Source organism: Equus asinus, chromosome 10, assembly GCF_041296235.1.
Source record: "Equus asinus isolate D_3611 breed Donkey chromosome 10, EquAss-T2T_v2, whole genome shotgun sequence".
NCBI lineage: Eukaryota > Metazoa > Chordata > Mammalia > Perissodactyla > Equidae > Equus > Equus asinus.
This window is the reverse complement of record NC_091799.1, coordinates 41413096-41440917: the sequence shown is the minus strand read 5'-3', so window position 1 is coordinate 41440917 and position 27822 is coordinate 41413096. Positions and strand designations below refer to the sequence as shown.

The 27822-nt window shown below is 40.4% G+C and overlaps 1 protein-coding gene across 4 annotated transcripts; it reads left to right on the top strand.

The window, feature by feature from the left end:
- RNF20 (ring finger protein 20) lies at positions 1 to 27724 on the top strand. Of its 4 annotated transcripts, XM_070519107.1 has the most exons (21): positions 97 to 248; positions 1306 to 1460; positions 4435 to 4509; positions 6954 to 7121; positions 7241 to 7388; positions 7541 to 7723; positions 10605 to 10723; positions 12849 to 12995; positions 13170 to 13247; positions 13444 to 13563; positions 14671 to 14850; positions 15790 to 15925; positions 16257 to 16378; positions 16499 to 16869; positions 18095 to 18212; positions 18795 to 18944; positions 21738 to 21950; positions 22809 to 22934; positions 23102 to 23242; positions 26286 to 26387; positions 26644 to 27724. In XM_070519107.1, exons 4-21 carry the CDS (start codon positions 7005 to 7007, stop codon positions 26818 to 26820), a joined length of 2748 nt encoding a protein of 915 aa, XP_070375208.1. In that variant the 5' UTR covers positions 97 to 248; positions 1306 to 1460; positions 4435 to 4509; positions 6954 to 7004; the 3' UTR covers positions 26821 to 27724. The 4 variants fall into 4 exon arrangements, with proteins under 4 accessions (XP_014697683.1, XP_070375208.1, XP_070375209.1 ...); XM_014842197.3 differs by lacking the exon at positions 4435 to 4509 and having other exon boundaries at positions 1 to 248; XM_070519108.1 differs by lacking the exon at positions 4435 to 4509 and having other exon boundaries at positions 105 to 248; positions 7587 to 7723.
- Positions 27725 to 27822: the final 98 nt, after the last annotated feature.

Here is a 27822-nt window from a genome sequence, read left to right as displayed (position 1 = left end):
GGGGCACGTCACTTCCGCCCGGGTGGGTTCCTTAGTGCGCCGGGTTGTGTTGAAGCGACTTCCTCCTTTTTCTCCCTTTTTTCCGTCCCTGGCCCCGCCTCCCGGAAGTTGGATGGGTCTTTGCCTGCGGGTCAGGGGTGAGAGGTAGGAGAGCTGCGCGGACGTTGGTGAATAACTGCCCCGAGTTCCGTTCCCTGGCGGTGGGAGTTCGAAGAATCCAGGTTAAATCTCGGCCGAGGGCGCGACGGGTAAGTGCAGGCCCTCGGGAAGCTCCGCCCTCTCCAGCTCGCGGGCCTCCCTCTCCCGGGCCTGCAAGTTTCCGCGCCGGAGGCTGGGGTCCTTGGCCCCTAGCGAGTCCGACTGAGGCCCTTGTCCTGCTCCTCTGTCTCCGGTCTCCGCGGGGGAATCCGCCTCAGGCTGCTGCCACCGATACTCCTCTCCTGGAGCTTGAGTTGGAAGCAGAGTAGGGTGTAGGCTCGTTGATGGCAGGGCTGCTTCCTAAAGTAGCAAAGTGCCTTAGCGTTCTCTCCGCTTCCTTTGAGCTCCGAAACCCTGGGAGGCAGGTAGGGCAGACACAATATTTGTTCACTTCCATTGTACGTACCAGGAAATTGCAGCTCTTAGCGAACTCACTGTTTCAAGGCAACTCAGCTCCCTAAGAGGTAGAACTGGGGTTCGCGCCCAAGTCTTTCCTAGCGTTGCACAAAATCGTGGGGAGAGTGTTTGGAAATAGGGAAGAAACTGCAAATATGAAAAGGAGAGCTAGCATCTCTGAGTGGATACTTCATGTCAGGCATCGTGCTAAGTTCTGTCTATACTTATTCACTGCTTATAAGGGGTATAGGAAGCATATACTGTTGTTATTCCAGGCTTCAAAACTTGAGGCTCAGAGATGATAAATGACTTGTCTAATATTAATGATTTGGTAGACATCTCCCAGATCTCTTTCAGCTCTGTGATTCTGCCAACACTGCAGAATTAACTTTCGTCCCGATCAACCTGTACTTTTCAGATCTTGGCATTTCAGGATGTCAGATCTCTGAAATTTTTCTTGCTCTCTTCATCCTTTGCCCATTGTCTTATTTCTGATCAGTATTCTATTTAGAAATTTTTAGTCATGTGAATTCATCCCTGACTCTTGCTCCACAATTTACTTTTCTCTTTCCAAGCGTTGTATGGTGTGGAATTAATGGATCCAGGTTTAAGGGTCAGCTGGAAAAATTGCTATTTTTACATCATAAGTGGTCTCTATTGTTGTTCTCCTTGCATATCTTACCTCAGTTTCTGCTCTTTTTTTCCCTCTAGGAAAACAGCTATCATCTTGTTCCAAGATGTCAGGAATTGGAAATAAAAGATCAGCCGGAGAGCCTGGCACATCTGTGCCTCCTGAGAAGAAGACAGCTGTTGAAGATTCGGGGACCACGGTGGAAACAATTAAGCTCGGGGGCGTCTCTTCAACGGTATGTGGAAGCAATGCTGTGAGAGTGTGCTTTTCTTCTGTTCGTTGCAACCTCACAGGAAGAGTTTATGGAAACCTTCTGGAGTAAGGGGAATTGATTTGAAAAGAAAAGGGAGGTAAAATAGCTAAAAGTAGGTGAAATGATGTGCTGGTCAGTTCTGAAGAAGAGATATATTGACATTTGATCTTTATTTTCAAAGGTGTACTTATATCCTTTGGAGAGTCTGGTGACTGACACAGCATTGATCATACATATTTAACAGTGGGAAGCTGTACATTTATTTTTCATTCACTGAAAAATTAGGTGCCAGGTGCTAAGGGAAGGTAGCAGAATCGTTGAGGGAGTGCTAGAGCGTGAGTCTGAGACCAGACTACCTGGAGTTGATTCTCTACTCTACCACTTCCCAGTTGCCTGGCCTCGTGTTATCCTGCCTGTAAAATGGAATTATAGTGCCTACCTCCTTGGGTTGTTGGCATGGTAAAATGAGAGAGTCCCTGTTAAGGGTTTAAATATTATCTTTAACATGATAAGTATTCAATATCTGTGAGCTATTAATAGTTATTACTGGGCTAGATGATATGAATATAATGGTGACTAAAATAGATACTGATACTGTCTTTGCTCTTATGGAGTTGACAGTTTCATTCGACTGTTATACACCCAAAGCTGATGGTAATGTTATGAGTTCATTAGACATCAGCAGCTCGACATAATGGGTTTTGATCTAGGTCAGGATTCTGTATTTTAAAACTCAGCTGTGGAGATGTGGTATTAAAATACTTTACATCTGTATAGCTTCCAAAACCACATGTGTTACTTATTTGTTTTGAGGCTGAAGATCGGAAAGAATAATGGGAACGCTGAGAGTAAATTGTTGATGAACTGTCATTTCTGAGACCACCTGGGGTTCACCTCCTCTATACTGCAGCCAGGAGGTGATTTTTTTCAGTGGTGTCTCACATCACCCATCCCAAGAACGTTTATTCGTTCAATAAATATAAATATTTGTTGAATATCTGTCATTTGCCACCCACTGTGCTTTACGTTGAGGATGGTGGCCCCTGAACTTCAGTTTGTAGGGTGGCATTGTCAAGGGAGCAGACTGTTGTGGTAGAGTGGTATGTGTTCTTCATAGGGATAACCACATGCTCTAAGGGAAGTGTAGAGCACACATTGCAGCATGGACTTAATCCAGAAAGCAGCGAGGAGCCATTGGAAGGTCTTAAGCAGGGGAGTAACGTGCCCTGGCATATGTTTGGAGAATAGACTTGGAGGAGCAAGGGTTATAGGCAGAAGTTCAGTTAGCCCTTGTTCCTTCTTCCTCTTCCCCCTCCCATTCTGCCTCTCTAAGAATGGAGAGCTGGGGCATATATCCACTGTTTGCTGCCTCAATTGGTTGAAGACAATAACTTTCCCTCTTCACTTCGAGGTTGCTGAGTGAGCCAACTGAGATTATGGAACAAAATACTAAGAGACTCCAAAGTGTCCTTGAAGTAGGAACACTGGCAGTGTGGATGGAGCTGTCCACCAGAGCTGTGCTGAAATCTGGCAGGCCGACGGGACATGGCATGGGCTCAAGTGTGTCTGTTACAGGAGGCTGTTGCAGTAATCTTGATGAGGGATCATGGTGGCTTGGACCACTGTGGAGGTAGTGTTGACAAGATTTGCTGATGGATTGGATGAAGTATATGAGAGAAAGGAGGCTAGATGACCCCAGGATTTTGGAAGTATGGAGTTTCCACTTAACTGAGTTAGGGAGGAGTAAGAGAGGAGCAGATTTTTGGGACCTGTGGAAGATGAATCATGAGTTTGATTTTGGACATGTAAGTTTGAGATATTTATTAGACTTCTGCATGGATAGATAGTTGGGTATTGTAATCTCCAGTCTGGGGAGACGTCAGGGCTAAAGCTGTACCTCTGGGAAACATCTTTTTATAGATGGTATTTAAATCCATGAGACTGGAGGGTCTACCCTAAGAAATGAGCATAGATAAAGAAGAGATCTGAGGGGCTGGCCCAGTGGTGCAGTGGTTAAGTTCGCACGTTCAGCTTCTCAGTGGCCTGGGGTTCGCTGGTTCGGATGCTGGGTGCGGACATGGCACCGCTTGGCAGGCCATGCTGTGGTAGGCGTCCCACGTATAAAGTAGAGGAAGATGGGCACGGATGTTAGTTCAGGGCCAGGCTTCCTCAGCAAAAAAGAGGAGGACTGGCAGTAGTTAGCTCAGGGCTAATCTTCCTCAAAAAAAAAAAAAAAAAGATCTGAGAAGAGAGCCCTGAAGCACTGCAGCATTTTCATGTCAAGGAGATGAGAAGGGACTAACCAAAGAGACAGAAAAAGAGGGGTCCCACTGTGGTAGAAAGAGAACACAAGAGAGTGGGGTCCCAGAAGCCAATGAAGAAAGTGTTTCAAGAAGGAGCTGATCAGTGCTGCTGATGGGTTGAGTAAAGGGAGGACTGAGATGTTGGATTCAGCAATAGAAAGTTCAGTGGAGACTTGACAAGAACTATGTTGGTGGAGTGGTGGTAATGGAAGCCTGATTGCAGTGAGCTTAAGAGAATATGAAAGGAGAGGAGTTAAGGAAAAGAGGGTAGAGACAGTGCTTTAGAGGGGTCTTGATGTAAAGCAGAACAAAGGAAATGGGGCAGTAGCCAGAGGGAAACGTGAGGTCAAAGGAAGGTTTTTTGAGGTAGGAGATATTACAGCGTGTTTATCTGTTGATTGAAATGATTTGGGGGAGCGGATAGACTTGATGATGTAGCAGAAAGAGGAGATGGTTACTGGAGTGCTGTCCTTGAATAGGCAAGAGAATGTAATATAACGCACAAGTAGGGGAATTGGCCTTAACAAGGAGCAGATATCTGTTGCAACAGGTAGGGCAGGGGATATGGGTTCAGATGTAGGTAGGTTTGTAGTTGTGGTTGTGGGAGATAGATGTGGGCATTCTCTTTTGATTGCCTCTTTTTTTTTTTTCAGTGAAATCAGAAGCAAGACTCATCTGAGAGTGAGGATGGGGGAGGAAGTTTTGGAGGTTTGAAGAGACAGGAGAAGGTATGAAGTAGTCCTCTTGAAGAGAGAATGGACTAGAGAGATGGAGTAGACTTGCTGGGCAGCACTGAGGGCCTCCTTGAATTTGTGATCATGAGTTTAAAGTGAGACGAGGCAGCATGGTGCTTGATTTTTTTCTCATCCTATTCAGCTGTATGCATGTAGGCCTGGAGTAGGCGGAGAGTCAGATGTTACCAGGATTGGGGTTTTTCCCAGGCAAGTATGAGGAAGGAGAAGGTTATAAAAGTACTCAATTTTAATGACTGATCATGGAATTTAATTTTGATAAAGAAGGGAGAGAGACAAGTGAAAGAGAGGGAAAACTATAGGGCCAATGGATTGCAGATTCTAGTGGAGTTGAAGAATTGTTGGAGTCAGCAAACTAGAGAGAGTGAGCTGGAAAAACAGGTGGTAATTGTAAAGATTGGGGTGTTTGAAACTGAGCTTATGGAGAACATACAGGTACAGATAAAATGAAGACTAAGAATAACTGGGAGTTTGGTGACTGAGGGAGGTAGAGGATGAGGTCATTGGAGGAAAGAAGGTCAACGACTTGATGAGCCAAGATACAGGAAGGATCATCTACATGGGAATTGAAATCAGAAAGAACTATTACAGGAGTAGTAGTGGAGACGGTGATAATAAGTGAGGTGCTAAATCTTCAGGAAATGTGGGGAAGTGAGCTGGCCGTTTATAGATGAGTGCAACAAAGCAGAGCACTGAGTGGTTAGACCAATGGCATGAGCTGCAAAGCTAGGAGGTTTTAGGGAAGAGGGTGGGATGATGGCCTGGAAGTGGCACTGGACAACAGGGAGGACACCTCTGCCTCCAGGTCCAGGGCTTCAAGGAGTGTGGGAGAGAAACCACCACCATTGGAGAAGCCTTGTGGAGGCTGTACTCTCTTCCTGGTTTCAGTTAGAGCAAGAAGGGGAAGGCAGTGCTCAGAGAAGGGGTTAAGCATATAGTTTATTAATAATATTAATAAACGGCTGCAATTGGGAAACTGTTAACTATTTGGTGTAACAAGAATGTTTTAACCAAAATGGGAGAAAATGAAAGTGAAATCAGAAGTTGGTGCTCTAGTAAGTAGTTCTTCCTTTAAAGTGTTCATTAATTCCTAGGTAAAGTAAAAATGTAATCTGTTCCACATGCTGTTTCCTTGCCTGAGATACTGCCCACCTCCCAGCTTGTGCGAGGGAGGGAGCTAGAGAGAGAGGTGAAAGATTTTGAGTGGGGTGGGGAATTCCTAAGGGAGTGACAATTTCACAGAAACAGAAGAGAACAGGGTCCTGAGCACAAGTGAGGTTTTAGGAATGTGGGCAAAGGTTGAAGTGGTGTGAAAGGGTCGAGGAGGTGGGAATTGAGGAGCTTTCCATCTGAGGGCTTCTATTTTCTCTTTAAAATAGGAAGCAAAGTTGTCTGCTCGGTATGATGTGAGAGGAGGCGGGGCTTGGTACAGTTTGATACTGCCTCGATGGAGAATAGGAGATAGTTCACTTGTTAAAGAAACATTTCAGGACGACTTAGAAGATCTGCTCAGGTTTGGCGTTCGTTTTATAAAGGTGCCAGTCTCCCTAACTGACCTTACCTAGAGATCTCAGCATACTGGCTATAGGAATGGAATAGTCGGATATGTGGGTTAACTCAGATTGGGGTTTGCAGAGGTAGAATAAAAGGGTAAGGGCAGAGAATTGAGCCTGATAGGCAAGTGTTTGAAGGAATGTACTATAGGGTATAGTCAAGATATGGAAGATAGTGGAGACAGAACGGGACTGACAGGGAGAAAGGAGAGAATCAGAATTCTGGCGATCTAGATGAGGACTGTTATATTGGGATAAGGGCACGAGATACCTACAAAGATATGGTTTTATTCAGGCAGTGGGAAGTTGGAATTTAAGATTTCAGATGTAGCACAGTTTCAGATAATGACAACAGTCCAAGATGTGACTTTTGAAATGCATGGCTGAAGCACAGTGGAGGCGATAATCATTGGAGTTAAGGAAATCAAAATACAGCCTAGGTGCCAGAGGATGTCCACATGTGTATTCAGATCACTGGCAGGGACTGGGATAGAGAAGGACCCGGGTGCCAGTCTTGAATGGCAGTGCTTAGAAGATAGACGACGGTGTTGACTGGTATGGAGGGTGATCCAGCTGGATGGTGGAGCCTCACAGTAGCAGTACTTTGTGGATGTACATGTGAATAGAACAGTGAGATGGGTGAGAGACTGCTAGTGTGTTTGTGTCATTCTTTCCTTCTGTCATCATAGACCCTTTCCTTTATTTCTTCTGCTTCTACTTCTTATCTAATTGTTTGTTGTAAGATTTTTTTTTAATGACTAGCTTTACTCATAGGAGATAACTAATTAACTAATATGACCTTGTTGAGTTTAATAGCTGATCTGTCTTTTCTTTGTGGAGACTAATAAGACTGGTTTCCTGAGGCAGGAGGAGTTAGACATTCGAACTCTGCAAAGCAAAAATCGCAAGCTGGCAGAAATGCTGGATCAGCGGCAGGCCATTGAAGATGAACTCCGTGAGCACATTGAAAAACTAGAACGAAGACAGGCCACCGATGATGCCTCACTCTTGATCGTCAACCGATACTGGAGTCAGGTAGCTAACTCGTTTATTTGCTCAGATTTTTATTTGAGCATTATAGTCCTCCTTAGCACTGTCTTCATTTCCAAAGTTGTGTATTTTGTTTTCTCATCATTGGACCTGCCCTTCTCCAGTTTGATGAGAACATCCGTATCATCCTTAAACGCTACGACCTGGAGCAGGGTTTGGGAGATCTGCTCACAGAAAGAAAAGCCCTCGTTGTACCTGAACCAGAGCCGGACTCGGATAGCAATCAGGAACGGAAAGATGACCGAGAGAGAGGTGAGAATTCGTGATGGGTTCTACCACTGCTGCTGTCTGGGTTCTTGAAGTAGAGCTTTGCTTTGAGGCTCTCCATTTGAGGGAAAAAAGTAGCTTTTGGTATTTCCAGTTTTATAATGTTGGGGGCTTCTTTTTTCCCCCCGTGTCCTCAGGGGAAGGGCAAGAGCCAGCTTTCTCTTTCCTTGCTACTTTGGCCAGCAGTTCCAGTGAAGAGATGGAGTCCCAGCTGCAGGAGCGTGTGGAGTCCTCCCGCCGAGCCGTTTCCCAGATTGTGACTGTCTATGATAAATTACAAGAAAAAGTGGAGCTCTTATCCCGAAAGCTAAACAGTGGAGGTGAGGCAAGAACGAGGAGACGGGGAGCAGAGGGGGAGGAACAAGGACTCAGCTTTGCATGCTCATCTGTAGTTTGCAAACTTACATCTGTGTTTTTAATTATGTTCCTTGGAATCTAATCTCCAGTATTACCAGTAATGTCATTACTGTGGCTCATTAGGATTTTACGAGTGCTTCACATTTTGAGTCACATGCCAGTCCTGTAAGAAGCTGGGGAAAGATTTATCAGCCCCAATCTGATACTCTATTAGACACTTTTATAAGTAGCAGAATTAATTTTATTATTTAAGAAATAGCTCTATTTCTGGATATTTGTGTAGTTTTGTCCATTGGTTTATTAGTGGTAGTAAATATTTTAAATATTGGAGTTATATTTTTCAAAAATTTCCTTTATTAGATGTTGAATTTTTGACTTCGAAGAGTCAGTTTTAATATATTCTTGTTTTTTCTTTTTCTGTTATCTCTAATATTTTCAGAAAGAGTTGTTAGATGATCTCTGTTTAAAAAGGTAAAATAGAAAATATAATATGGATGGGAAGTGTCTATTTGAAATGAGGATTATTTGAATTAATTATGTTACTGTTCAGTGTTAATGCAGAAATTATATTTGTACAGTACAGTAAAGTATTTGTGTAGCTAGGTTGCATCTTCTTAAATGTCTTGATTTCATGTTTTCAATAATAATCGTGGTCTAGTTGTTATATCTTATTACATCGCCTGATTATCATTAAGATGTTTAACCTTTCATTTCTGAAAGGAATAAGTTGAAAGTAATGGAGGTTGAACCATTTGTTGGGCAAATAAGAATTTTATTACTCTTTAATTTTGTTTTGAAGGATACTTGGGCTAAATTATCAACAGAATTAAAAGAAGAGGCATGTAAAAGACTTGTGAAAATTTAGCAGGCAACAGTTGCTTTTGCTTTTCCTTTAGTGTGTTTGTGTATTTTTCTGTTTTATTATTTGGATAACAGATACTTGTTTTAAAATATACAATTCAGCAATATGTAAAGGTAGGTTATAGCAGTCCTCCTGTCTCACTTCCCGAAGATAACCATTGTCAACAGTGTGGTTGGCCTCCTCCCAGACTTTTGTATTCATGTGTCCCATCTACCTGTGTGTTCCCAGCTAAGCCCTGTCTCTCGGTGCAGTGCCTTGGCTCACTCTTCTTTGTTTCTCTGGTGTGTCTCATTGTATCTGGTATCTCATGGGTACTTAGTTAATGGTGAATGAATGGCTATAAATCCTCTCTGTCACCTAATATAAAGCAACTTGTGTGTTACTTCTTTCTCCCTTGGCTCTACTTGAACAGTTAGATGGTTATTGTTAAATCTTAATAACAGGCCACACAGATATACCATATACATTATAGTAAATACCATATACATATTATATGTGGATGATATGCCATATGCAGAGGCTTTGTCAACGTTAGGCTTGATTTTATAAAGGAACATCAAGTAAAATAATTGCTGTATTTAAAAAGGAACTAAAATGAGTAGTAAATTAAACAATACTTTAAAATTATTCTTTTTGATGGCATGCATTTTAAAGTAGGGTTTAAGTTAAAAAATAAAAACATTTATTACAAATTACAAATAGCTTAGCTATTATTTATAATAAAAAAGGCAATTGCCATTGAAAGTGAACTTTCTAAGAGATAAAGATGTTTAAAGCATGAATTGTAGCATCAGCTGTAAGCTTTTTTGCAGTTCGTGTTCCCTCTGTGTTTATTTGATTCTTGATTCAAAAGAATTGGCATTTCTTGGCTTGTTGATTAATTCACTAAATATTTATAGAGCTGCTTTTTTTTTTTAATAAGCACTGTTGTCAGTCCTTGGGTTATTAAGAAGACAAAAATTCAGTCCCTAGTTCTTAACTTGGATTATGAATCTGAATCACTTTGGGAGTTTTTGGAGCATACTCTTTTTTTGCCTCTGCCCATTGGGATTCTTATTTAGTAGCTGTGGGATGGGTCCTAAGGAAGTGTCTAATTTTAAAGATTCTGATGGGCAGTCCTGGTTGAAAAACCAAGAAAACCACCACGTGACCAACCTGTCCTGTGTTCTGTTTTTTAAAGTGATGCCAAGGCATGGCGGTATGAGAGAGCACACTTTTTCTTCCTGATAACTGTCTCTAAAGGGCAATGTATGTCCTGAGAGTATCTGGTTTCATTTACTAGCGTTTGGATTTGAGCTATAGTATTTGTGATTCTAATTTTAAACCTATTAACTTGGTGTAATAAGTTCTGTAGATTTACCTACCTTCTTTGTAAGTAGTAGTGTACATTCTGATTTTTGAGCTCAGGAGTGCCGCTAGCATAGTTTTCTGGAATATGATATGTAATTCTGTGCTCTTATCTTTATTCTTCATGATTTTGTAGGTGCTCATTTGAACAAGGAAATTTCTGCTCCCTGCTCTGCTTCTCTTTCCCAATAGAGAGATACTTCATGTTGGTGTTAGTGAATAATAGGTCTTATGAAATAGAATTTTATTGCTGTTAAGTCTGACACTGATTAGAGATACTTTTGTCTATAATTCTAGAATGCAGTTTTTTGGGTGATTGTGCCTTATCTGAGTAAAGTTATAGACCCTCCCCGTTTCTTTTCTCAAGGCATTTTGACTTTAAAGAAAGGGATGAGAGTTAGGGGACCTTGGCCCTGTGTGTGTCTCTACAGAATCGCAAGATGTGCTCGTTTCCTTAAGCGAGTCCTCTAACCTCTGGGTACTTAACTTGTCCTGTGAAGATAATAAAAACCAGCCTACTTCTTGAAGTTTTCAGGAAAATCAAGTGAGACAGTGTGTTAATGCTTTGGTGGGATGTACAGTTGTAAAATTTGACACTATAGATGCTAAACTAAAGTACAGTTCTTCTCTCTCAGATAATGTAGTAGTGGAGGAAGCAGTGCAGGAGCTGAATTCCTTCCTCGCACAGGAGAACATGAGGCTGCAGGAGCTGACAGACCTCCTTCAGGAGAAGCACCGCACCATGTCTCAGGAGGTACTTGACCAGAAAGGAGAGACGATGTTTTCTAGTGGCCCGTGGCCGACACTGCCTCTGAATTCTGAGTGCTTCAAAGGTCCTCTTACTCTAGAAAGCCTATTTTTATATTGAAGAGCATGCAGGTCAGGCTAAAGCAGCCAGCTTGGGGAAATAAAAATCTGAGGAAGAGTTAAGGGAAGAGGATAATTGACTATGCCTCTGTTTAAACAGACGTTTTAGGATCTTAGTCTTTCGGAAAAAATACCATCATGTGGAATTTCGCAAAACAATACACCAAACCCTCCAATAATGAATTACCCCAAATATAAAGGATCATATACAATGTTACTGAGGAATGAGTTGGTAGAAATTCTTCTGAGAATGGGGCAGTGGGAACTTCTGCATTGATGATGGCCTAGGAACTTGAGGAATATGGGTTTTCAGTCCAAACTTGGACATAAGTAGTGCCATGACCAAATCATGTCAAGATGTGAGTATTTTTTTTATTTGTTTATTTGTATAAAATGATTGGGATAAAGTGATGATAGGCCTTTTAAGACTCTTCTGACTCTGATTATCATTTTGGTTTAGTTCAAAGGATTTTCTGCTGAAATTTGACCTACCTTAGTTTGGCCACCTACTCTTATGCTTATTAGTAAGTTAATAGTGAACATTTACTTAGTGCCTAGCACTTAAGCACTTTATGAATATTATCTCTAATGCTCAAATAACTCCCATCTTATTGCTAAGGAAACAGATTCAGAGAGGTTGGTGACTGGTCTGAGGCATAGATAGAAAGTGATTGAACTCTAATTCAGATGTAAGTCTGTTTAACTTCAAAGCCTGTATTCATTATGCCCTGTGTCCTGAATTCCAGCGCCAAGGTCCATCCTGCGCTGATGGCATGAGAATCATCGGAGGAGTTTGTTAAGATATATGTATTCTCATCGATCTTCAGAGGGGTTAGAATACCATGATGCTTATAAATCAGTTGGAGTGTAGTAAAAAAATAGAATGTTTTAAGACATACACTAAGTGCTGCCAAGATGGAAAGATCTTCCTCTTCCAGCCATTTCCCAAATCTCACTTAGCATTACTAAGCTGGAGAGACACATTGCTTTGCTCAGCTGGGTAAACTCCAGGATGACTGTCATGGCTGTCGATGCTACCTGTCAGCTGGGAGCTCACCTTAGTTGTCCACTGGAACACCTGCATGTCACCTCTCCAATATGGCAGTTTCAGGGTAGTTGGACTTCTTACGTGGCAGCTGACTTCTTCTAGAGAATGAGCATCCCAAGAACCTCAGGCGGAACCTGCATGGCCTTTCAGACATAGCCTTGAAGTTATGTAGTGTCATTTCCACTGGGTCACCAAAGTTGACCCAGAGTCAAGAGGAGGGGACAGTGACTCCATCTCTTGAGGAGAAGACTGTCAAAGAATTTTGGGGCCATATTTCAAAACCAACACAAAGAGTATGTATAGATTATTGTGAAAATGTAATAGTTTTGTCATTAAAGTATTAAATAGTATTAGCTGGTGTATAGCTCCTAAATAGACAGAACAGCAAAGATTTTTGTATCTTTATACTATCTGATTCTACAGTGCCCTAGGGTCAGCTTAACAAAGAGAAAGGAAGTTTTCCTTTCATTCTCTATGGATTGTCATTTATGGGAATATGGGAAGGGAAAGTTGGGAGTAGAGAGAGCTGTCTTTTCTGAATATGTATTTGATTTTGACCTCCTAAAATATTTGGTAAAATCAAGGATGTTATGATTTGTCTCTTGAAAAGTACACATTTTCTTTTGTGTTTGTGTTCTATCTAGGGAATTGTGTTTCTACTCAGAGGTGGAAAAATTATTGAATCTTAAGTGGTGTTTTCCTCTTGTGAGAGTTCTTATAGACTTGTACAGTTTGCATGATTGTAACTGACCCAGAAGTGTTTCAAAGAACCTGTGAGTTCAGTTTTGTACTCATGCATTGGGAAGAGGATGAACATCTTCTATTTAAATTTTTTCTATAATGATACATAAGCAAGGGTTAATTTAGTGAGATTTTGGATGTAAGGTAGTGATGTAAGGCATTCCTTTTCTAACTTTGTCTTTTTTTTGCTGTATTTTTATAAATGGCTGTCTTTGGGATATAGTTCTCCAAGTTGCAGAGTAAAGTGGAGACAGCTGAGTCACGAGTGTCTGTCCTAGAATCCATGATTGATGACCTGCAGTGGGATATTGACAAAATTCGAAAGAGGGAACAGCGACTCAACCGACACTTAGCAGAAGTCCTAGAACGGGCAAGTGTTGTTTTATTCATAGTTTGGAGACTAGCATCATTTTAAGGAGTCTACTCAGAAAGGGTGGCCTTGGGTAGTAGTCCTGGGGGACAAAATGGACTCCTCTGAAAGTACTTTGGTTATCAGACTAAAATGTTAGCGTCTCTCACTAAAGAATCTTTGTCTTCTCTGTAGGTGAATTCGAAAGGTTATAAGGTGTATGGTGCGGGGAGCAGTCTCTATGGCGGCACAATCACTATCAACGCCCGGAAGGTAAAATCAGGGACTCCCTCAGGATGCGTTAGTTGACTTGGTGTCAGGTGTTGTGCTGGGTATTTAGGGGTGTTCACAAGTGGTGAAGGGGGTTTTGCTAGAAGAGTGGATCAGTGAAGATGGAAGCTTAGGAATGGAATGATTGAAAAGTTCTTTTTCTTTATTCTCATTTTGCTATTTTCCTGCTGCTCTCCAGTTTGAGGAAATGAACGCAGAGCTTGAGGAGAACAAAGAGTTGGCTCAGAACCGTCACTGTGAGCTGGAGAAACTTCGGCAAGACTTTGAGGAGGTCACTACACAAAATGAAAAGCTGAAGGTAGGAGACACACCTCTGAGGGCCGCACAGCGAAACTTGTTGCTCAGCTCACTTACTTACTGTGAACCCTCATAATTTATGAGGGGAAAGAAAAATTTTTATCGGTTTATCTGTTTATTTACTTCTGTATTTACTTATTCTTCATATCCTGCCTTGTTCTGAAAAGGATATAAAGCAACCTACAAAGATGTGTAGACTGAATCAAGGTGTTTTAACTTAGGAATGGTTGAGAAAAATGAGGAGCAGGGTAAACTAGGGTGAGGATTCAAAATGGATCAAAAAATGGCGCTTGTATACAAGATAATATGCGAAGAACATGTACCTACTGTGGAAGGGTAGGCCACTCACATCTCAGTAATTGCCAAATGTGGGCCACAGAATTTGGCTCTCTAGTTTCTAGCTGCCCAAACAGAGAAAGAAATGTGATCAGTGATCCTGTTGCTTTTCAAACCTGCTCGTTAGAATTTTCTCTCTCCAGGTTCTGGTGGGGAAGAAAGTCGATTCTGAAAGTCTTCCCACCCCTCTTTTAATCACAGCCATCTGTCTTTTATAATTTGATGTGTTTTTAAATAAATATATGAGTAAGGGTGTTTGAACTGAAAAAACAAAAACAACCTGCATTAAATCAGTTAAAGTGTTTGGGTAATTAAAGCAAACAGTTGCTTAGGAAAAGCATGACTGTTTTTGATACGATGTCAAAAATATTTTTGTCTGTGACTTAAAGAGAGCAGGTTAGTGGCTGGGGTCCTCCACTATGTTCTTAAAATAAGCATGGTGACAAATTTTGTAGCATTCTTCTCTGTTCTTAGATTGGACAGATTTCATAGGGCCCCTCTATTGTCCTGGGATCTAGGTTGACACATAATGTAAAACACTTATCAATTAAAACAATTCTTGGGTGAAAGAATACAGGTAGCGAGTACCACCTCTTGGATGGTCTAATTTAATTTGGGATACATTTTGTATAACTAGAAGAATGGTACATATTCTTCATAATCTTCAGAAAACTTGTGCAGGACGTTAATGAGTTTAGATTTTATTTCCTGTCTAGCATCCAGAGCACAGATGCTAGATCCTGCTTCTGAGTTTTCTTTGGGCCTTCCTAAGGTGGAGTTGCGGAGTGCAGTGGAAGAAGTGGTTAAAGAGACTCCGGAATATCGCTGCATGCAGTCGCAGTTCTCTGTCCTGTACAACGAGAGCCTGCAGTTGAAAGCGCACTTGGATGAGGCTCGGACGCTGCTCCATGGCACCAGGGGGACCCACCAGCGCCAGGTGGAGCTCATTGAGGTAACAGCTTAGCTTTGTCTTCTGTATAGAAGCTTTTCTGCCTCAAAAATGTTATAATTGTATATAATTATAATCTATAAATATAAATTATATTTTTATGTGCAATTAATCTCTTATTCATTCAGCAAGCATTTGTAGAGTGACCGGAGGTCTTTACTCTGCTAGATGGCGGGCAGCCAGCCTCAAGGATCATGCAGCCTAGTGGAGAGAATAGTAGTCATTAGAATGCAGGCTGGTACAATAGAGGGAGATCCAGAAGATGCAGTGGTAAAGGAGACAAAGCATCTCATTTGCCTGTGGAACCTTCCTGATTCTATTTGCCAAAGTGAACTATGACTTTTAAGGATAAATACAAGTTTACTGGTAGATAAAAATAGAAGGGCATTCCGAGCAGTGAGAAGAGCAGATATAAAAATAGTGTGGCTGGAGCCTTAAGTGCATGCGGGAGAATAGTGGGTAGAAGGTGTGTCGCTGCTTACGAGCCATTAGAGCGTATAACGGCACATGTAAATCATTTTTCTTAAAAGTAGAAACTTTTATGCATGTGTTCACTTCTGTATCTTCCGTAGTCCTTAAGGTAATGTTTATAGTAGTTGGTCTTTTACTGTAAGTCTGCCACATGAAGTGAATTTAATATATCTTACTTTATGTTTATATACTGTTTTATTGTTTAGTTCTCCAACTAAATTGTAACATTCTCAGTTAGGGGCCATTTCCTTTATTTCTTGAGTTTCCTGCCAGTTTTCAAATCAGTGTTTTGTAGCTGTCTGGTGCTCATTAAGTATTGATTGAATTGGAACTCTTCAGAGTAATCTCTTTTCATGGTTTTTTTCTTTTTAAGAGTCTTATAGATCAAACTTAGGAAACATAATAATAGAATATGAGGATAATTACACATTTTGGTAAGAGTTTTTGATTGATTCCTTTTTCTGTGTGTAGCGAGATGAGGTTAGTCTTCATAAGAAGCTGAGGACCGAAGTGATCCAGCTGGAAGATACCCTGGCCCAGGTCCGCAAGGAGTATGAAATGCTGAGAATAGAGTTTGAGCAGACCCTTGCTGCCAATGAACAAGCAGGTATAATTGCTCTCACCCCACCCTGAAGTTTGTCTACTGCAAATGCCTTCCTTTAAAGACACGATGTGGTCACCAGTATTTGTTAGTACTAATTGGAGTTCAGAAGTCCTCAAGAACCTGGAATCAAATCCTATAATTCATTTTCGTTCACAGCCTGGGTGTTTGTTTTCTAACTCACATTGGCCACTTTTGTTTTCATCTTCTGAGAAGGAATCTTTCTTTTGGTAACTCTCCCTGTTCCTCAGAGGTTCCTGATGGGTTCTGCACTTTCTCTCCTTGTGCGTCTGCCCTCATGACAGTTCTTCATAACGTCGCTGTTGCTGTATTTAAGGTCCCATAAACCGGGAGATGCGCCATCTCATCAGTAGCCTCCAGAATCACAATCACCAGCTGAAAGGGGAGGTCCTGAGGTATAAGAGGAAATTGAGGGAAGCCCAGTCTGACCTCAACAAGGTACCCAGGAGGAGTAGGATAAGTATTATTTGCTATGAAGTTTGTAAAGCTGTTTTTGAGGGAGGAAGACCTTGTGCTTGCCGTTAGTGATGTGTGTCTTTCCTTTCTTTGTCCTCCCAGACGCGTCTGCGCAGTGGCAGTGCCCTCCTGCAGTCTCAGTCCAGTACTGAGGACCCCAAGGACGAGCCAGCAGAGCTAAAGCAAGATTCTGAGGACTTATCCACCCAGTCCTCTGCATCGAAGGGCTCTCAGGAGGAAGCCAACGAAATTAAGTCCAAACGGGATGAGGAGGAGCGAGAACGAGAAAGAAGGGAGAAGGAGAGGGAGCGAGAAAGAGAGCGGGAGAAGGAGAAGGAGAGAGAACGAGAGAAGCAGAAACTAAAAGAGTCAGAAAAGGAGAGAGATTCTGCTAAAGAGAAAGAGAAAGGGAAACATGATGATGGAAGGAAAAAGGAAGCAGAAATTATCAAACAATTGAAGATTGAGCTCAAGTAAGAGCAGTGTTTAGAGTAAATGTTTCTGACTGAAAAGCTAAGGTTAGGACATCATGCGTGAAATGTTCAGTTGATGGCATGACTTTATCTGGTAACTAATATTTTGAGTGTAGCTAAATGTACAATTAATGTGGTCTCACTTCTTGATCAAGTGTGCAGCCAAAATGGCCTGCCTGACTATTTCGAAGTCTGGATCAATGGTCAGATCTCAGTAAACCCCCTGGGATTCATGAAGGATAAGTAAGCCATATTCTTCATGAATCCCAATTAAGGGAAAGAGAGTCGTGACTGAAGTAACACTCATGAGGGTTATTGGAAATGATCTACTGCTATTTATCGGATTTGGACAGATTGCTGGCATTAATTGTAATTTAAATTATACTAGGTAGATTATGTGTCACTCTAACTTGAACAATATTGATCTGTTTGCTTGGCAGTTAACTAGTTTGTGTATATATCAGCTCATTTTAAGAGATTTCCTGGAAGAACAGTAAGACAGACAGTTAAGCCAGTGGCACACCATCGTAACCTTACATATCGACCCTTCTCCTTTGCATAACCAGTAATTTCTCTGGTAGAACTAGTTACTTCTTGGTCCCCAGTGGTCGTGGTTGAGCCTTTCTTGATGTTTGGATTTTAAGGACCGTGTGCTCAAAATGTTTGAACTTCTTTGTTGTATAAAAGTAGAGTTAAGAGTTTTGATGATTTAGAAGGGATGAAGAGTCTTCGGCTGATGGTTAGTCACTCAACTATCGAGTCTAGTATTAGGATCATAGTTTAAACTTTCAGTTTTCTCCTTTTTTTCCTCCCTGCTCTTGGTCGCTTTAAGACGAACGTTTTTCAAGTGTGGTATCAGAATCACCTGAGTGACTTGGTGAAAATACATTCCTGAACCCCATCCCAGACCTACTGAATCTCAGTTTCTAAGAGTGGGGCCCCAGAAATCTGCCTATTTAATAAGTGCCACAAGTGTTTATCTTACAACTTTATTTGAGAGAACTTGGTCTCTAACATAAGGTAGAAATGATTCCTTTATACACGGTACTTTCTGAGTATATCCAGAAGTCTCTTGATAGTCATTGCAAAAGTTTTGTCTTTGAGGTGTGTAACATAAAGTGTAAAATAGAACTGTTGTAAGATATTTTGCTCACTTCAACATTCCCTTGCTCTGATGCCCTTTGTTTTCTCATTACACCGTTCCCCTCTACCACCCTCGTCATAGGAAGGCACAGGAGAGCCAAAAGGAGATGAAACTATTGCTAGATATGTACCGCTCTGCCCCAAAGGAACAGAGAGACAAGGTTCAGCTAATGGCAGCTGAGAAGAAGTCTAAGGCAGAGGTAATCTGGTCTGCCATTACCTGTCATTCTGGTTAAAGTCTTCATTTGTGGGATTTTCCTTCACACTTCTGAAGGATATAGTTTCTTTCTTTATCTTTAAAGTTAGTGTTTAAAACAGCAACATTTTCTTCACTTTCAAAGACCGTTTGAAATAGGGATCTCCAGATTCTCCGCTAGGTGATAAGGTATATCAGAATTGGTGGGAATAGGAGGAGCCTTTTCGAGTTTTTAGTCCTGCTTTCCCCATATAAATTATTATTATAGTGATTTTCTGATTGCTTTTGGGAAGAATGTCTTACTCTCTTAAAATTTTGGGGCCTAGAAAAAAAGGATGAGAACTCCTATTCCAAAGAAAGGTACATGTGTACTCCTCAAAAATGTTGCTGATGGAAGGTTGTATTGTTGGAGTGATGTTAAAACAGTGTTGTGACGTGGTGTACTAGTATCTCATTTATCTCCTTTCACAATTCTGTAAAGGTTCTTCTGGTGTTACGGGCCCTCCATCGTGCACAGTATTAATTGATGTTTAAAATTGTTTTATAGCTTTTTCTTTGTTTTTGTGTGATTCCTTTCCTCTTGTAGTTGGATGATCTAAGGCAAAGGCTCAAGGATCTAGAGGATAAGGAGAAAAAAGAGAACAAGAAAATGGCTGATGAGGATGCCTTGCGGAAGATCCGGGCAGTGGAGGAGCAGATAGAATACCTGCAGAAGAAGCTGGCCATGGCCAAGCAGGTGGGCGTGCTTTCTGCCTTTAATTGGCTTTGAAGTAAATGTTACTTGACAAGTAAGTGAAATTGGCTCCTTCATTCTAGTCTTTGTTGTTGTTAATATTTTTTTCTCCTATATATTTGCTTGTTTGTTTATACGTTGAAGTCTCTCATCCTTTGTTTTGTGTATTTGTAAGGAAAGAACTTTATTTTATTTTAAAGATTTTATTTCTCCTTTTTCTCCCTAAAGCCCCCCCGTACATAGTTGTATATTTTTAGTTGTGGGTCCCTCTAATTGTGGCATGAGGGATGCCGTCTCAGCATGGCCTGATGAGTGGTGCCATGTCCGTGCCCGGGATCTGAACCAGCAAAACCCTGGACCGCCAAAGCGGAGCATGCAAACTTAGCCACTCCGCCACTGGGCCAGCCCCAGAACTTTATTTTCAAATGAATGGCTAGTTGTTCAAACATTGTTTATTGAGGGATCTATCCTTTCTCTGCTGATCTGGAATCAGGATATAATGAATACAAAATTTTTAAAAAGATATAAAGTTTTATAACATTAGGATTGTAAATATATGAAACCAAGAAAAGCATGTCCTCCAAATAGGTTATAAATAAATAACCAGTATGTTAACTGTGGTTGTTTCTGGGTCATAGAACTATCGAGACTTTTCCCTTTCTCATAATGAACATGTATTTCTTTTTAAGTCTCAGTGAATTTTATTAACATTCAATAATAAAGATAAGAAAAATGGTTGGAAAAACCGTGTATGTTCATTGTGAGGAACACCTTCACTGTTTCTAAGAAATAGCAAAAGACAATGAAATGAGGTAGTTGATTTTTTTTTTTTTTTTTTTGAGGAAGACTAGCCCTGAGCTAACTACTGCCAATCCTCCTCTTTTTTACTGAGGAAGACTGGCCCTGAGCTAACATCCATGCCCATCTTCCTCTACTTTCTGTGTGGGACGCCTGCCACAGCATGGCTTGCCAAGCAGTGCCATGTCTGCACCCAGGATCTGAACTGGCGAACCCCGGGCTGCCAAAGTGGAACATGCACACTTAACTGCTGTGCCACTGGGCTGGCCCCTGAAAGGAAGTAGTTTTAATGGTGACTCGATCATTAAATACTTTGAAAACAGGAATGTTATTAGAACCAGTATACATTCTTTTGTAAAAAGTGGGGTTTTGGCTTTTCTTAAATCTGACGATTGCCGCTTTTCTCTCTTTCTCCTTTCTTTTTTTTTTTTTTTTTTTTCGGTGAGGAAGATTGTCCCTGAGCTAACATCTGTGCCAGTCTTCCTCTGTTTTGTATGTGGGATGCCACCACATCATGGCTTCATGAGCAGTGTGCAGGTTCATGCCCGGGATCTGAGCCCGTGAACCCTGGGCCACTGAAGTGGAGCACACAAACTTAACGACTATGCCACCAGGCTGGTCCCTCTCTCTTTTTAATAATTATCAGGAAATTGTACTGCTGTAGGTTCTAGTACAAGTGGAAAGACACACTGTGTTCTTATATAGGATGACTTGCTATCTTAAAAATGTTAATTCTCCCTAAGTTAGTGTATAAATTTAATGTGATCCTAATAAAAATATTAGTTTTTGTTTTTGTTTTGCTACTAGACAACTGATTATAAAGTACACATGGAAAAGTAGACAAGAATGGCCTGGAAAAGTGAAAAAGAAGAACAATGGGGTTGAGGGGTGGCAGTTCCTGTCTCTCAGATATTAAAATGTAAATTCTCAGTAGGTAAAATAGCTTGGGGCCAAAGACTCTTAGGGCTGAATACAAAGTCTAGAAATAGACCACAGTACCCAGGAGTATTTAATATATGCTGAAGATACAGTTCTAAATCAGTGGGAGGCGGAAGACCGTTAAATGTGGTGATGCAAAAATAAACAAGATAACATTGGAAAAAAATTGGATGTATACTTGAACACTCTGCACTAGGATAATTTCCAAATGGAACATAGATGTAATGTTAAAGAAGGGAATCCATAAAAGAGCCAGAAGAAAACAGATAAATTCCTTTATAAATTTGGAGTGGAGAAGACCTTTCTAACTATGAATAAAAGTCTAGAAAACATGAAAGAAAAGATTGATAATTTCGACTTATGAAAAAGAAACACACACAAAACTTCCACATAGCAACAAAGCCAAAAGATAAATGGAAAAAATATTTCTAACTCTTATCACAAAACGGCTTATCTTTCTAATATATAAAAGAGTTCCCAAAAAGTGATAGAGAAGAAAACCCAACAGCCCAATAGAAGAACAGGCAAAAGATATGAATAGTTCACAGAAAATACAAATGGCTCTTAAATGTGTGAAAAGATGCTCCATCTCTGTTATAATAAGATGTGTAAATTAAAACTATTTTTAGATACCGCTCTTGACCTATCAGATTGAGATGTTTGAAGAACTGTTGGAAGATCTGTAGATTAAATTCAGTATTATGCTTGTGGAAAAGTATGAGAAAATGTGAGATTTTATAATAGAAGTTCTCTTAACCAATTGTTACTTGATCAGTTTACTAGATTATGGTATGTGTAATTTTTGTCTGCTTTAGCTGACTTCAAGTATAGATCAGCTAATGAGCATCAGACCAGCAGTCAGTGCCAGTGGCTTCAGATAATAGGACTTCTGTATTCTAGGACTAACCTAGTGACAAAATGAAGCTTCTTAAAACAAAGTCTCTCCGTCACTAGGTTAATTTATTTCTAATGAACAGTGGGAAAGTTTAGTTTCCTGGGCTCATGTCTTTGGAGTTAGAAGATTCTATTAAAATGAAGGTTCTTCCTTCCTTATCTTAGGAGGAAGAAGCTCTTCTCTCAGAGATGGATGTCACAGGCCAGGCCTTTGAAGACATGCAGGAGCAAAACATCCGTTTGATGCAGCAGTTGCGAGAGAAGGATGATGCAAATTTCAAGCTCATGTCAGAACGTATCAAGTCTAATCAGATCCATAAGTTGCTTAAAGAAGAGAAGGAGGAGCTGGCAGACCAGGTTTTGACTCTGAAGACTCAGGTAATTAGAATGAATAAAGCTTTCCAGAATTCTGTTGAAGTATGATGCTTTCTACATGAAGATACACATAAAAGAATGATTATTGTGGCATTTTTTTGTAATAGGAAAAAAACCTGAAAACTAAATGTACGTGATTAGGATACTGGTAAATAAATACATCCCTACAAAGGAGTACAATGTAGCTGTTAAGACAAATATGGATCTGCTAATATGGAAAAATGTCTAAAATATTTCATTAAATGATTTGTTTTATTGTACTTCTTGCATTAAAAATGTATATGTCTTTGTGTGCATGTGTGTGTATTTTAGAAATTTCTAGAAGGCTGCATGGGAAACTATAAGAATGGTTACCTGACTGCCTCTGGATGTTGGGATGAGAGTTTGTGGATGCGAGACTTTGCTTTTTACCCTTTGATATTGTGTGATTGTATTTTGTGCATGAATTGCAAGAAAGACTACTGTAGAACTTCTACTTATTCTGAAAGAGACATGCTTGGACTTTTGTTTGAGCTATAATTTACATGTTCTAGTATGAATAGCCAGGCTTTGGGGATTGGTATGGGTAAAGAAGGTAAATATCCGTAAATGAAATTTCCTCTATTCTTGGCAATTTGGAGAAGAACCTTTTCAGTGGTTTCCCGGACTGTTACTTGAATCATCAGCAATATTTTTAATAGTAAAGGTGAAGCTTTTGATTATCATAGTCCTGCATGTATTTTGAAGGGTTCATGGATAAAATTAGTAATAGTTTGAGATTTCTAACAGATTCTCTTTTGTGGGCCTATGGATTAACAGAACCTAGTCAGTTTTGTTTTTTTCCTTCCTGTTTGTGTTAAAATGTGACTTTCTTTTTCAAAGGTTGATGCCCAGTTACAGGTAGTAAGGAAACTGGAGGAAAAGGAGCATCTGTTACAAAGCAACATTGGCACAGGGGAGAAGGAGCTGGGTCTTAGGACTCAAGCCTTAGAGATGAATAAACGCAAGGTATGGTTGATTACTCTGTAATCTAACATGATGATTAGTCTTTACAGGAACAAATAAGTATAACACTGATGAAATTAGAGGTTCGCTTTATTCCTTGGACTTGGGTCATGTTTGCCTCACTGGAAATAAGGGGTGGTAAGATGATGTTATGCATACATCCCTCTTAGGCAATGGAGGCAGCCCAGCTTGCGGATGACCTCAAAGCACAACTGGAGTTGGCTCAGAAGAAGCTGCATGATTTTCAGGATGAGATCGTGGAGAACAGTGTCACCAAAGAAAAGGACATGTTCAATTTCAAACGAGCCCAGGTAAGATCAATTGTTTTTTCTTTACATTTTGGCCTTTAGATGTTTTCTGAGCGCTGAAGTGACCCATGTGATGAAGGAGTCATTGGTCGAATATATGGCATTTCCTACTTGAGGGTCAATTCCTTGAGGGAAGAGACAGAGCCTTGTTTCTTCCCTGCCACATCCTCAGAGCCTTCCGTCGTGCCACCACTACTTGCGGCATGATATAAATACTTATTAAATGAATGAATCGGTGAGTTTGTAAAGAGGTAGCACCAACTTTAGAGGATTTTAAAGTTCTCCTACAATCTTTCAGTTTTTGGCACACAAACCGTTTTCCGTGATGCCTTTCTATACTTATCTATAAATCTGAAAATTATTTTAATCAAATTTACTTTCAGCTTAAAGCTAGTTATCTTAAGTGACCTATCAGATTTTCATCTTCTTTAAAATTAATTCAGTCCCTCTAAACTCTTACACTGTATTTGCACAGAACTGAATTGACAGTACAGGCATACCTCGTTTTATTGTGCTTCGCGAATGCTACATTTTTTACAAATTGAAGGTTTGTGGTGACCCTGTGTCTAGCAGGTCTGTTGGCGCCATTTTGCCAACAGCATTTGCTCACCTTGTGTCTCTGTGTCACATTTTGGTAATTCTAGCAATATTTCACAGCTTTTCATTATTATTATATTTGTTATGATGATCTGTGATCAGTGATCTTTGATTTTACTATTATAATTGTCTTGGGGCACCATGAACTTCGACCATATAAGATGGTGGATGAGTCAGTAAATGTTGTATGTGTTTGCTCCACCAACTGGCTCTTCCTCTGCCTTGGGCCTCCCTATTCCCTGAGACACAACAATATTGAAATTAGGTGAATTAGTAACCCTACAATGGTCTCTAAGTATTCAAGTGAAAGAGTCGCACGTCTCTCATTTTCAATCAGAAGCTAAAAATGATTAAGCTTAGTGAGGAAGGCATGTCAAAAGCTGAGACAGGTCAAAAGCTAGGCCTCTTGCATCAAACAGTTAGCCAAGTTGTGAATGCAAAGGAAAAATTCTTGAAGGAAATTAAAAGTGCTACTCCAGTGAGCATATGAATGACAAAAAAGAGAAACAATCTCATTGCTGATATGGAGAAAGTTTTACTGGTCTGGATAGAAGATCAAACGAGCCACAACATTCCCTTAAGCCAGAGCCTAATCCAGAGCAAGGCCATAACTATCTTCAATTCTATGAAGGCTGAGAGGGGAGAGGAAGCTGCAGAAGGAAAGTTTGAAGCTAGATTGGTTCATGAGGTTTAAGGGAATAAACCAGCTCCATAAGATAATAGTGCAGGGTGAAGCTGCACAAGTTATCCAGCAGATCTAGCTGAGATAATTAATGAAAGTGACTACCCTAAACAAGATTTTCAATGTAGACAAAACAGCAGTCTGTTGGGAAAAGATGATATGTAGAACTTTCTTAGCTACAGAGGAGAAGTCAACACCTGGCTTCAAAGGACAGGCTGACTCTCTTGTTAGGGGTGAATGCAGCTGGTGACTTTAAGTTGAAGCCGGTGCTCATTTACTATCCTGAAAATCCTAGGGCCCTTAAGAATTATGCTAAATCTACTCTGCCTGTGCTCTGTAAATGGAACAAGAAAGCCTGGATGACATCTGTTTACAACATGGTTTACTGAATATTTTGTCCACTGTTGATATTTATTGCTCAGAAAAAAGATTCCTTACCAAATATGACTGCTCATTGACAGTGCACCTGGTAACCCAAGAGCTCTGATGGAGATGGACAATGAGATTGATGTTGTTTTCATGCCTGCTAACACAAGATCCATTCTGCAGCCCATGGATCAAGGAGTAATTTTAACTTTGAAGTCTTATTCTTTAAGAAATACATTTGTAAGGCTATAGCTGCCATACATAGTGATTCCTCTGATGGATCTGGGCAAAGTAAATTGAAAGCCTTCTGGAAAGGAGTTACTATTCTAGATGCCATTCAGACCATTTGTGATTCATGAGAAGTGGTCAAAATAGCAACGTTAACAGGAGTTTGGAAGAAGTTGATTCCGACCCTCATGGGTGACTTGAAGAGGTTCAAGACTTCAGTGGAGGTTACTGCAGATGTGGTGGGAAGAGCGACAGAACTAGAATTAAAAGTAGAGCCTGAAGATGTCGCTGAATTCCTGCAAGCTTGCGATAAAACTTTAATGGATGAGGAAGTTGCTTCTTATGGATGAGCAAAGAAAGTGGTTTCTTGAGATAGAATCTATTCCTGGTGAAGATGCTGTGAAGAGTGTTCACATGACAACAAAGGATTTAGACTGTTACATAAACTTAGTTGATAAAGCAGGGGCAGGGTTTGAGAGGATTGACTCTAATTTTGAAAGAAGTTCTGCTGTGGATAAAATTCTATCAAAACAGCATTGCATGCTACAGAGAAATCATTGGTGAAAGGATGAGTCAAATGATGCAGCAAACTTCATTGTCGTCTTATTTTGAGAAATTTCCACAACCACCCCAACCTTCAGCACCACCACCCTGATCATGATCGGTCATTGGCCATCAACACTGAGACAAGACCCTCCACCAGCAAAAAGATTGAAGACTTGCTGAAGGCTCGGATGATGGTTAGCATTTTTTAGCAATAACGTATTTTTTAGTTAAGCTAAATACATTGTTTTTTTGACATAATGCTATTACACACTTTTAATAGACTACAGTATAGTGTAAAGATAACATTTATATGCACTGGGAAACCAAAAAATTCATGTGGCTCACGTTATTTTGATCCTTGCTTTATTGTGTTAGTCTGATATCTGTAAGGTATGCCTGTATTTAGATGCAACTTAAGTTTGGCAATATGATTATGGTTGCTTATTCTGAAACAAAAGAAAATATCTTGCCATTTGCAATTCTGCGCATTCCTGAAAGATAATTGGTCATGAAACAACAGGAAGTCCTTTCTTTTCACAACAGAAAGTTCAAGTTGGAGCAATTTTTCTTCTCAAAAATGGCAGGTTTCAGGGCAGTGTATCTAATGTGTATGTTATCCCACCACAGGAGGACATCTCTAGACTTCGAAGGAAACTGGAGACCACAAAGAAACCAGACAATGTACCCAAATGTGATGAGATTCTGATGGAGGAGATTAAGGATTATAAGGTTAGGAAACCTGCCTCAGTGATCTGTTTGTGTTTTGTTGTCCAGGCCTGAAATGGCCTACTAAGAGACTGAGAGAATAAACTCTGAACTTCTTTATATGAAGGTAACCAGAGACTGGTTTATTTTTGGCGGGGAAAAAATGGTACTCTCGTCTTAGTGCTTAGTGGGTTTTCTCTTGTTTGTTTGCTTATATATGAGAGTCATTTGGGGCTTCAGCCTTTCTGGTTGCTCAGACTCTGACTTCTTTCTTTTTTAGGCACGCCTGACCTGTCCCTGTTGCAACATGCGTAAAAAGGATGCTGTACTTACCAAATGCTTCCATGTTTTCTGCTTTGAGTGTGTGAAGACACGCTATGACACCCGCCAGCGCAAATGTCCCAAGTGTAATGCTGCTTTTGGTGCCAATGATTTCCATCGCATCTACATTGGGTGATCCAAGTCAAGAGAGGAAGAGAGGCTGGCTGACAGGCACTTATTCATTCACCACCAAACCTCTACCTCTTCTCTCCTTGACTGTCACCTGCAGGGCAGTTGTCTGTCAACTCTCTCCTCCACAGACTGTATATCCAGGTTCTACTCTCTAATAACTAGGACTTTAGGGGAAAGGACTGGTAAATGCAAGTCTTGAGTTTTACAATGAATTAGAAACGAACAACTCTTGTCTTCCCTACCAGCTTTGTTTATGTCCGGCTTTTAGACTTTTCAACATTTTCTTCTTCAGGCTCACTGTATAATCTTGGATTGTCCATTCCTCCTGAAAAAGTCAAGTTGGTATTTTTGACGTGGAGAAGGGAACAAAGAAGAGTGGAGACACATGGCTATTTTGGGGGGCAGATCTTTTAGAAATAAGCTACTTATGGGTACAAACTTTTCCTGATTTGAGTAGAAAACTTTTTGTAAACTTGGATTATAAAATGGTGTAATTGTACTACTTTTTCCTGGATGGTTTGAAGCCTTAATGAAATTATGTCCAGGATGATTCAATCCATTTCCTTTTCACTAGCAAAGTAACTTGTTAAGATCAGTTGGCTTCCTTGTTATTTAACTTTTGAATGTTCTACTCATTAAAGTCTTTAAATTTCTTGAGGCCAGATAATTTGAAATACTATAGCTCCTTTTATCTTACAATGAAATCAAGATTGGAGAGAAAGGGGAACAGCAATGAAATGGTGAACAGATCTGGGAACTCGATACAGGGAAGCCATGGTGAGCTATGAATTACTCTCATCCGCCTCTTGCAGGGGTTGGTGTGATCCCTGTTTTCCAGAAGATTCTCTATAATGTTTCTGTAGGACTTTATACTCCATAAGCTTCAATTAAAGAAGGATTCAGTTTGCTTTTGTGTTTGTGTTTTTCTTTGAAACTTACATTTGTCACTATTAGTTGATTTTACACCTGCTGTTCTAGAATTGAAATCTCTTGGACAGAAATAATC

Excerpts from the sequence above, each read along its gene's own strand:
- RNF20 (XM_014842197.3), top strand. The coding sequence starts at position 1,332 with ATGTCAGGAATTGGAAATAAAAGATCAGCCGGAGAGCCTGGCACATCT. Across the intron at positions 14,851-15,789 it reads GCCAGGTGGAGCTCATTGAG|CGAGATGAGGTTAGTCTTCA; the intron begins GTAACAGCTTAG and ends TTCTGTGTGTAG. Across the intron at positions 26,388-26,643 it reads AGGAGATTAAGGATTATAAG|GCACGCCTGACCTGTCCCTG; the intron begins GTTAGGAAACCT and ends TTTCTTTTTTAG.